The following is an 11,178-nucleotide window of genomic DNA, read 5'->3' on the forward strand; positions in this document are numbered from 1 at the left end:
GAAGAGCCTGAACAATCTCAACAGTTAAACCTTTTGAAATGCAATTTAAAGGCATCTGATTTTAAAAAAAGACTAAAAAACGAAAAAACGAAAAAAGATAACTTCCTCAAAATATAATTTGACATGCCAATTAGAATCAGAATCCATTTTGTATTCAATGACCTTACTGGCTTAATCTTGGTCAAATTCAACGAAATTATTTCAGACACATTTCTATGTAGTTGAAGTTTGAAATTAATATTATTTAATATATTATCCACACAGTTTATGGGTGATTTCCCTCGATGTACAGAATAAGAGTTGTTCGATCATGTCAGACAGTTATAAAACATTTTTTTTTTATTTCTGTTGTTTGTGTCATAACATGTTTAGGCCTATACATCTTTTATGTCAATTGCACTCATTCTGCATACAGGATATTACTGGACACACTGATGGGATGTACAACAGTAGGGATGACATCAGTAGAATACAGAAGGTAATCGGAGGAATCTTTTTTGCCACTTCAATCTCTCTTCTCCTGCTTCCCAAACAATATTACACGTTAGGATTGTCATTTCAATGTCTGATTGTGAGGAGGACTCAGTTATGGAAAAAAGCATTGAGATCCTCATACGGGGGCGCCCTGTCATGATGCGGGTGCACGTCGTGAAAAGGTGGAATGTTTTCTGAGTGCGCACCGCCACTGCGCGCTCCCGAGGGCCCATATGGTATGCTGTGGCTGGGCCGAGACGTGGTCAGTCCGGAGTAATGCATAGAGTAATGATAGTTCCTGTCTGCCTCTGGAGCCTCCTGCTGTCTCAGGCCACCGTTTATGCAGACGGGCGGGCTGTGCGGGGCCTCATAGTCCGGGCTGTTGTACTCAGGGGACGTCCCACCTGGGGGGTACACGGCCTCGTACCCGGAGCCGTAGGAATGGCCCCGCACGTTAAGCGCTGCACCCCCGGCCTGGTAATGCGGGCTGGAGATGCGGGAACACCGGTAGGAGTAGGGATTCACGGAGAAAGGAGAGCTGGGCACGTGGAAGCGGGCTCCCTCTGCACACGGCTCAGTCAGGAAGTTTCTGGTGTTGAGCTGCAGACAGCCTGCCACCAGGTTGGTAGTGGGCTGGGACAGGCCTTTGCACAACATCTGCACGTAGGCCACCACATCTGGCCGTTTCCCGTTGCGTAAAATCTCCCCCAGGGCTAAAATATAATTCTTGGCCAGCCTCAGAGTCTCTATCTTGGACAGTTTTTGTGTTTTGGAGTAGCATGGCACCACTTTGCGCAGACTGTCCAGCGCAGAATTCAAATCGTGCATGCGCGTACGCTCCCGCGTATTTGCCTTCATTCGGCGCACCTTGGAGCGCTCCGCGCGCGCCGGCGTCATCTTACGTTTCTTTGGGCCGCGCTTCTTGGGTTTGCCTTCACTGTTCTCATCGTCGCCCTCTTCCTCGGCCTCTTCATCCTCATCCTCATCATCATCGTCGTCACCGGCCATCTCAGACTCGGCTCGGCTGCTCCCCTCCAGCGGGTCGTCCAGGTCGTCATCATCGAGGTCACAGGCCTCGTTCTTTCCGACCTTGTCCTTGCTGTCCTCGTGTTCAGTGCCCTCCGCCCAGTCCGCCGCGAGCCTCTGGACGTCCGGCAGGACCTCACTGAACAGACGGCTCAACATCGTGGCAAGCAACCTGCAAGAGACGTAGAATAAACTTCACCTGGCTGTTTGCACCCTGTTGCTGTTTTGGTGGGCTGTTAAAGGACTGTACATGTCACTCATCCAAGGAAAATTGTTGAGCTGCAATAGCTTTTCCGTAAATACAAAAACTGTGGTAGGCCTATATAGTTTTCTGTTTTATCTGGACACTAATCTAGTAAATTAATATAAGGCTGACATGAGAGAAAGGGTCATAATACACCTTTTTTTAAGATGTAGATATTATGTATTATGTCAATTTTGTCCCAAGTTTTTTCATTTTCACGTTTTTTATAGGACCGTTTCCAGAGAAGGTAGGTTTTTTCTTTCTCACTTTTAAAAAATACAATCCGTTTGTTTTAATACAATAAAAGAAACAGTCTGGACCACCCCTCTGCCTCCACCTGTGCCTCGGTCTGTGCCCTCCAGCAGTCCGGCTCAGGGAGCGGTGCAGGCCCGCAGCAGGCCCCCCTGGGACGCATTAAGGGTGTGGGTCCCTCCTCACTCCTATAAATTACGAACCTGGAGGAATTCCAGCACAGCTATGCAGGCCACACTGGACCAGAGGGTCCCAAACCTTCTTTTTTTTTTACTTTGAATTAACAGGTTTGTATTCAATCCGCTTTGGAATTTAATTTATAAGAGCCCCCTTTGAGAATATTTCTGGGATAAAAAAGAAAGTATGCAATATAATCGCAGATATTTCAGGAAGAATGAGTATGCTGTTGAAATACCTTCAATATGGTTATAGTTTTTAGCAGTTTCATAAAGGCTTTTTTGGACCCACAGGAAAACGCATGCCACAGAAAAAAACGTTTTAATTGATTGTATTCGTTATTCCCTCAATGTGCTTTGTTTTTGATCTGGACTATTTTTTTTATTTCTCTGAGCCTCTTCTTTTCCTTTATTTAAAAGCAAGTCCCATGTTAATCAAAGCTGTTTTTAAAAGGTCACAAGGGGAGGTTTTATTGGGATATTTTATCATCATAATTCGTTCAAAAACTACATCTATGGATTGTTTTCCCCCCTCTAGGTTCACTGTATAATGTTGACTAATAATTCAGACACGTCATTTATTAAAGTGCCATTGATAAAAGCTGTGACATTTCAAAATCTTAAAGGATTTTTCCAGTAATCTGAGCTCAGCTGCTTGTGGAGTCCAAGGACGTTTTTTTTCTAATCTTGTAAGCACAATGTAATTAATGCCAACCAATACCTTGTCAATTAGCCTGTGTATCTCTATAGAGAATTCTACCCCCACAGTGCTCTGATGCGCGTCGTGCAGACACACACACACACACACACACACACACACACACACACACACACACACACACACACACACACACACACACCCCAACACAATTTACCGATAATGTAAATAAAATGCAGTCTCCAGTGCCCATCTTCTAACGTATTACGACACAAATTATGGATACAGTGTGCCAGAGAACCATAGCTCGTATAGGGATCTTTGTATATTTAAAGATTTATTTAATCAGATCTATCAAATTAAACACATAGAGATCAATATATTCGATCAAATCATCCAAAAACAACCTGGAGTAAAGATTAAAAGCTACGAGATCAAATTGCATGCGAGAAAAATATGCGAAAGATTTGAAAAATAGTCCTCTATTTTGATTAATAGCCTACTGTGCCACTTTAATTCCCTCTCACAGCCACAAAGACAAAACAAATATTGATCCGTTTATGATAGCCTTATATTGATAGAAAACGTGTAACCTACCTCCGTGGTGGAGCTCAGTGACGGGGCAAAGCGGGTTTGTTTACACCATGTCTCTCCGGGTGGGCATCACATCCACACGCCCTGCACGGATGCTTGTGCAGAAGAGACGCTGTGTTCTGCTCTCACACCTCTCTCCTCTCTGTCTGCTGCTGCTGCTGCTATCCCCAGCCCTAACGCGTGGAGGGATCCGTGTGGCACCTCAGAGGCAGGACTGGGTGGGTTACATACCAGCTCTGATGCCAGGCCCATATGGCTGGCACGTCATTGGCAAGAGCCATCACATGAGAGTCGGTGATTGACATGCGGCCGCATTCACAGAGACTGGCTTCCCCTGGGGGAGAGGGACTCGCCATCTGTCACTGAGCTGAAAGAGAAAATGGAATAAGGAGTGAATGGCACACAAAAAACGCACTGGATTCAAACAGCTTCTGTTAGCCTCCATCTTTGGGAAAAACGGGGTTAATCTCATAGAAGGTTTATGAAAACAATCCCCTTAGAGAAATAATTACAGCAATCCTGGTCATATTTTAGGATGATATCATTCTAGTAATATTGGGTTGTTCAAGGATTACTTATAGGATAATGATTTCGGTTGGAACAGGAAAACCTACAAATAATCCGCATGAGCCCTAAGGGGAAAATTATTATTGAATATTTTAATGATACAATTAGAAGAATTACCCCAAATAGGCCAATAGGAATAATTGGATCCCTATAGAAATGTTATGAGGAAACAAACAACAGGACATTTACAACACATAAAAACTGCCTTCACACAAAGGATAGATATGGGACCCGCCATAAAGATCAGAGTCAGGGTGCAATTGCCTAAACGAGTCAATTGAAGTGAGCCAATCACAGCGTCTTGGTTTGGGGTGCCAGGCTTGGCACAGGTGCCGGTGGGCGGGCTGGTGCCAAAGGCACAGATTGCGCAGAGGGGCCAGAAGATGGGGCAGGACAAGAGAGAGGGAGAAAATAAGAATGAAAAGAACCAATGCCATGGTGGTGCAGTACAGTTTATTGGCTCCTGACACATTTTCAGTGGAACAAAAAAAACGTTTGAATGATATTATTAGATCAACGTATTTCTGGTCATGGTTGTCCAGATGAAGTGCTGTGGACAGGGTCACACCCCAACATGGTGCCCCTGTGTTATCAATCTGAGGGACAATAATTCTCATTACATTCAGAATATTTCACAAATTCTGATTACGTAAAGGCTCCTCTTTTGTCTTTTTACATGTTTATTTTGTAATAAGTAAAAAACAATATAAGACACCACTTACAAAAAATAAACATATAACAATATGTCATTGCTAAAATTGGACACATCAACTTAAATAATGAGGGTTTGTCTCCCAATAACATAATCATATGATTTTGATTATTTCTATATAATTTAGAGGTTTTCAAGTTGAATGTCAAATACCATTATGCAATTCCTTCCAAAATTAAGTCTGAATCTATAGTAGCCTACTAAAGGACCAAAATAATTCAAATGTTTTGTCCAACCATAACTGACAACAACCTAAGAGGTGTTGTTTGGCTTATTTCGTTTTAATTAAAAAGACAATTGTTGAGAAGAGTTGAGGTTAACATTCAGTCTGAATCATGAAATTAGTATCATCACTGCATGGTTTTGGTTTCAAATGTAACCTTGAAATAATGTGCTCTAAACATGATCAGTCAATTGTAAAGAGCTCGCACACGAACAGAGACATTTAGTTTGTTTGCTTTCTCAAATTACGCATGGGTGACATCTACTGGTCATAAAAGGTTAGTGCAAGTCTGGATAATAATGACTGATAGTGATATCATTTGTTATGCATTCCTATTGATAAGTGTTATCCTTCCTTTTAGGTTCCCTATTATGTGACCCTCACCCAATGACTCCAAATCATTGCACCATTGTGTAACAGCACTGGAAAAGAAGGCACATACCTTTTTATGAGGATTTACTTTGTTTTCCTATTATTTTATATGGTTATTTTAATGATAATTCAGCAGGGTTTTTTTTTTTTAACATCTTCCGTATGTAGGATTTTACTGCTTTTTCTGTTTTATATAAATATTGTTATTTAAACTCATCAGTTTCTCTCTGCAAAATCCTATTTCTTTCATAATGAGCACTTTTGGTACTTTAAATATATCTTCTTCCACTCTAAGTAGGTTGCTGCCCCCTAGCGGTGGAATGAGAGAAGACACTGTGGCATTTTTCTTTTTAAAGAACAACAGTACTCAAAATAAACTGAGCAACAGAAGGGCTTTTTATTTTTTATTTCCAAAGGTGGAAGTTTTACTCACAAAAGCAGCAACTCTCCAGAGCTGGCAGAGATCCAGAGCTTTTTCTCAAGTTCACTTCAGGACAGGGTGAACCTTCTCTAATCCATCTGCGGTGACAATTAATTCTCTTTTTCTTGCCTTTTATTCTATAAATCTTTTCTCCTCTCTCACCTTTATTCCGTCTCATCGTTAAATGCACGTTACATTTACCACATTATGAAGCAATTATTTGTGTTTACATCATTATTGTCTAATAATAATTGATCTGTCAGAGTAATACATTGTTGTCACTATAGCTTTCTACATGCACCAAACTAAATATGTCCCTCTTTTTTATACATTATCATATGAATTTGTATGCCTCAACTTTCTCTTAAGTACTCACACTCTCACACATGCACGCACTCTACGCTTACTGACTGCCAACACTGAAGGGAGACTGTTGCCATGGCAATGCATTTCCCATCAGACTGCTCCATACATATTTACAGTACAGATGATAAAGCCCTGGAGAAAGATCAGATACATTTTTGAGTCTACATTGGCAATATTTAAATATATATATTTTGAATAGAAGCTATTTCATAATAAATAAAGTATGTGTTGTTGGTATTGTTCACATTTATTTCAAGTGTGCTGTTATTTAGTTTATTTTATATGGCAGACCCATGGCTATTACTGCAATACATTGCTTTAAAAATACAGTCTATTCTTCCAATTGTTTTCAATTCTTGCTAAATAAGAATACATATACGATTCAAAAACATTTTGCCAAAACCAACACTGAACTTTAACTGCTGGTTTGTTAGATAGTTTTTAAGTTAAAATATTACTTAACATTGAATCATGCTACCTTTTAAAAAAAAGGTTATTTTTTTAGTCTAATCCTCTTTTGTGGTGTTGGTGTTTTTTGGCATTTCTAAATAACTTAGCTGATCATTGTTAGATTATAAGATATATTGTCATTTACATTAAATATGAAGTGTACTGTACTGAATCAAATACAGTGGGAAACCATTCATGTAGGCACAATAGCACACTGCGGAAAACAGCAGTGACAGGGAAGTAAACCTATATAAATAACAGTGATATCTTGGCAACCACAGCTGTCAGTTTACTTTGAATTAAAAAAGTAATTTGTTTGAAATACATTCACGAACCTGATGTGTCATTAATGCCTATCTTCATAAAGGAAGGGGTTGAACTTGTGATTGATTGAGGGCACCCTGGCAGTTTTTAGAAAGGTCTTATTTTCAGCCCATCTCAAGGGAAATTGATTTCTGAGCCACTTTTGATGTTGCACTTGTTCCACTTTTTTCCCACTGCAACTGAAAGCGTCATAAAGCCTCGGCATGCTCTGCTGCACGCACCCTCGCTCCTCTGCTCCACATTACACACAGCAACACAACACACGGTGGGAGTGAGAGACATAAACGGACAGTGAGTGTGAAAGAGAGGGAGGGAGGGAGAAAGAGGAGGAAGCAACTCCTGCTAGGACTTGTGTAGCACTTTTGTCATTTGGGAAGTGATACAATTTAGACCGGCAGTTAAATCGGACTTAGTTGTTAAACATCTGTGCGTTTGGCTGCGGAGGTGACAGGCTGGATGGAGCCGCTGCTGCCCGCAGACACGGAGCTGATGGAGCCAGAGACGGATAAAGATGCGAGGAGGAAGATCCAGTTCTCTGTGCCTTCATCCGTGCCCACACAGCTGGACCCGGGACAGGTGGAGATGGTGAGAGCGCGCGTCAGGTGGTGCGGGTGTGCCAACATGGATTGTGGTGTGCGCGAAAAAAAATGAGGTCAAATGTGGGTGAAATGGCTTTACCTGTCAGGATTACCACTGCGTTTTGTTTAGCCTAAAACATCTGTAGTTTTGGTCTGTAAGGCTATTTCTGGCTAAATGGATACGATAAGGGATTTAATCTGAAACATTCTGGCTTTAACTTTCATCCTGTCTTGCACAAAAGTAAATAATGTCCTCATAGCCCTGCCACTGACAGACAGTTACATAACCAGTCTAGCACGATTTTGCAGAAGTCTGTATTTTTGATTTACGGGTAATACTCTGTGGGCAGCACTGGGATTAGGCTGAGCTGAGCAGGTTCCGTTTTTTGAGCCCTTAAAAGTGATGAGGCATCTCTGCCCTTAAAAAGAAGCAGAGGAGGATGAATACGTGATGAATAAAGCATCCTTTAGTTATGTTAAAAATGTGATTATGTGCCTTAGTAATAAAATCGTCCCCCCACCACATTGGTAAAACAAAATATAGAAGGTCACATTGTCAGTCATGTCACAGAAGGTGGTGAGTGTTTTTGTATAGCATATAAATAAAGTTATTTGTCACCATTCCAAAAAATGCATATGAAACATGCTGAAATCAGTCAGAAACTATGTTGGGAGTGCAGTGTTAACGGAATAATGTTGGCCTGTGAACTATATGGTTGCAGACAGCATCATCTGGCATTGAGAGACCATAAAGGTAATAGTCTCCCCTATGCAAAGGATGGCCAAGCATGCTTTAGGGTTATATGTTACTGCTTAAGATTTTTAGACAACACATTCATGTTTTAATGGAAGATTACTCTTTGGATGGACATACAGTATTATTGGAGACCAGTTGCAATTTACTCACTTCCTCTCAAGATTTAGAGATTTCATGTTGCATCTGCTTGGAAATCTTCTTGCAGGCTGTAATGTAAAAATAAACTAATAAATCAGTTATTAGGCACTCAAATATACTGTATTTCACACATCTGCTGTTTACAGACCAACTTACAGTCTCTCAGGCTTTGGACTACTTTCTTAACTACTTTCATTGGCTTTTTTTCAGCAACCGCATGATACTTCTGAACAGTATTAAACCAACTCTTACTTTATATTTAATGAGTTTCTTATGGTTGTTTGTAACTGGGATGTGGGAACCTTTTACATAACTAGTGTTGCCTATTCGTCCCATAGTCCTCAACTATTACTATCCAATTTTTCAAATTTCAACCCGTAAATGATCCTTGAAAGCATTTTGTGAGCTGAGTCAGCTTTCCTATAAGGAGCTCTGGCAATTTGCCCTTTTAGGACCTTTGTAAGATTACTGCAACTCTCCAGCGTTGATATAATGGGAATAAACACAGCAGCATCCTCTTGTAAAGCCCGCAAAGGTTCTTACATCATAATACGTCTTAGGATATGTCTTCTTATGGCCACCAATGTGACCCTAACTCATCTTACAGGCTCATCTGGTGCACAAAATCAGAGTGGAGAAAAATCAGCTGGCGATTTTAGGAATGTCCTCAATGCCTAAAATACCAACAGTCCAGCTGAGGGGTCATGGAGCTGCAAAACAAGTACTATAATCCATGATTTAGACAGCCTTCAGAATTTACTCTCTTTTCTTATTTCCACAGCTGCCACTGTGTTAAAAAAACAACTGCCTTAGACATGAGGGATGAGCCTTCACTATTCTTTCTGTATTTAACCCCACTGTTCTCTTTTATAACTGTAAGCATGTTGTGATTGCTTTTGGGAAATGGTTCTTACTCAAATGCTGATTAGGAGCATTTATTGGTCCCTGTGTTCTCAAACAATGTTTTAGATTTTTACTTAAAGGGGACCTATTGTCCTTATCACATGAATCCTCCTAGAGCACCATTGTGTTATTTTTAACCAAATATCTCTCAGAGGGGCATTGGGAGGGGCTCCTTATTTTCATCTAAAGTAACAGACACAGAATCAGCACTTTTGAAACAGGGCTGAAACAGAGGGGATTATGGGATGCTACAATGATCTGTTTGGTATTTTGAGCCAAACACTTCAGAGACATGTTTTGTATATATCTGAGACCTATAATATATTGATCAAAAACAGTATAATAGGGGACCTTTAACAAATGCACTTGTCACCTGTCTTGTAGTAAACCAGTAATAGTATTTCATTTATTTGCTATTAACCCAAGCTCTACGGCTCAATAATATAAAGTTGATGAGCTTCAGATCCACTTTTTCATCAATAGCCTTCTCTTGCAGCCCTGTGAGTTTTGGTCAAGGGTATTTTATCTTTTTCTTGCCCTTGTGAAAGGCTGACACTGCTGCACACTGACAGTAAAACCTGTGTGAGTTTCAAGGGGCCAACAGAAGGCTATATGTGTTATGTGAAGGTCAGCAAAGATCTTGTGTGCAGCGTTTGCAGAACACAGCCATAAAATTAGCAGTAGCATGGAAAATCTGACATGTGGAGAGATAAGTAGAACAAGTGGGGATGTATGAATAAAACAACGTGACAAGAAGTACAAGAGAGGAAAAATATAAAGATAAAGGACAGAAGGCATGTAGGAAAAGGAAACAGTGAACAATAATCAGCCAAGGAGATGACTGATTAAAACCAAAGAGATTAGCAGTGGATGCCAAACCAAGAGCAAGGACAGCTAATGCTAATAATACATTCAACTGAAGAACAGCTAGAAGCTCTAAACTCCACAATCTTAACAACAAACCCAGCATAAACACACTATTCTTGTATTATATACAAAGTGGCTATGTTCTTCCATCTTCAAAAATGGATACAGTAATCAGATGATAATGTTGGAATAGCTGCAAAAAACATCCACTTGCAATGGAGGAAACCACAGTAACTCCACATAAATATAGATGTTTGCTATGGGAAATGTCCAGTTCATGTGTTTTGTGATCGTTCCTGCCAAACCTACAACAACTATTGAAGAAATGTCCTTAACAAAACTGTATTTCCAGTCAACCCGCCTGGTTGATATGGGTTGAAAATCCAATGTGATGTTGTTTAATCAACTCTAATCTTTTTTTTAGAAATTCCCCACTCGTAAAACAAAAGGTCAAAAGGCAACAGTGGTTTTCATTTATCTTTTCTTGCACATCAAATCAAGCTCTACACCGGATTAATTACAGAATAAATTGAAAGCATTGTACGAACACAGCAAGGGATTTATGCTTTCACTGCATGGTCTTAATTGTTGAGTGGATAGGTTTTTACTATGATGACGTTGTACACACAGCGCTGTTATTGTGCATTAACAACATCAAGATTAAAGCATTCATTTTGAATGTTAGGTGAAGGTCATCCTCCCTTCCAAAATGAGGTGGGGGATTAATGATTTACAATACAAGCACTAAATTCAAGGTCTCTGATGCTTGAAATCTCTTTCTAATGATTTTTTTAACAGTGAAGATGTTGATGCATTTCTATTTTTCCTGGATAGTTCTCAAAAACTTTAGAAAAATGTGAGCAGAACATTCAATAAACACAACAGACATGCACAGTTGGTGTGGTGTGTCATCCAGCTGTCCTCATATTGGTGTTGTGTGACTGGGTGCACTAAAATGAATAACTTAATATGCCTAATTTCACATCTGAGGTTTATTTACTAGATTTTCATTTTCATGCAGCCTGTCACAACACAACGATGGTGTGTAAAACCTTCATTGATATCTGCATACATTG

General features: G+C 40.2%; 2 protein-coding genes across 2 annotated transcripts in view; one reads left to right on the forward strand and one right to left on the reverse strand.

Moving 5' to 3' along the window:
- Positions 1-221: 221 nt before the first annotated feature.
- Positions 222-3,662, reverse strand: LOC307025121 (neurogenic differentiation factor 2-like). Its single transcript, XM_079659717.1, has 2 exons — positions 3,428-3,662; positions 222-1,672 (listed from the first exon to the last, which is right to left on the reverse strand). Exon 2 carries the CDS (start codon positions 1,657-1,659, stop codon positions 583-585), a length of 1,077 nt encoding a protein of 358 aa, XP_079515843.1. The 5' UTR covers positions 1,660-1,672; positions 3,428-3,662; the 3' UTR covers positions 222-582.
- A 3,450-nt stretch (positions 3,663-7,112) lies between these two features.
- The window catches only part of LOC307025407 (protein phosphatase 1 regulatory subunit 1B-like), a 10,634-nt gene continuing 6,568 nt past the window's right edge, over positions 7,113-11,178 (forward strand). Inside the window, exon 1 of the mRNA XM_079660044.1 lies at positions 7,113-7,444. Within this exon, the coding sequence (XP_079516170.1) occupies positions 7,316-7,444 (129 nt within the window). The 5' untranslated portion in view covers positions 7,113-7,315. The remainder of the gene's footprint in view (positions 7,445-11,178) is intronic.

This window comes from Notothenia rossii, assembly GCF_949606895.1.
Source record: "Notothenia rossii genome assembly, chromosome: 11".
Lineage (NCBI taxonomy): Eukaryota > Metazoa > Chordata > Actinopteri > Perciformes > Nototheniidae > Notothenia > Notothenia rossii.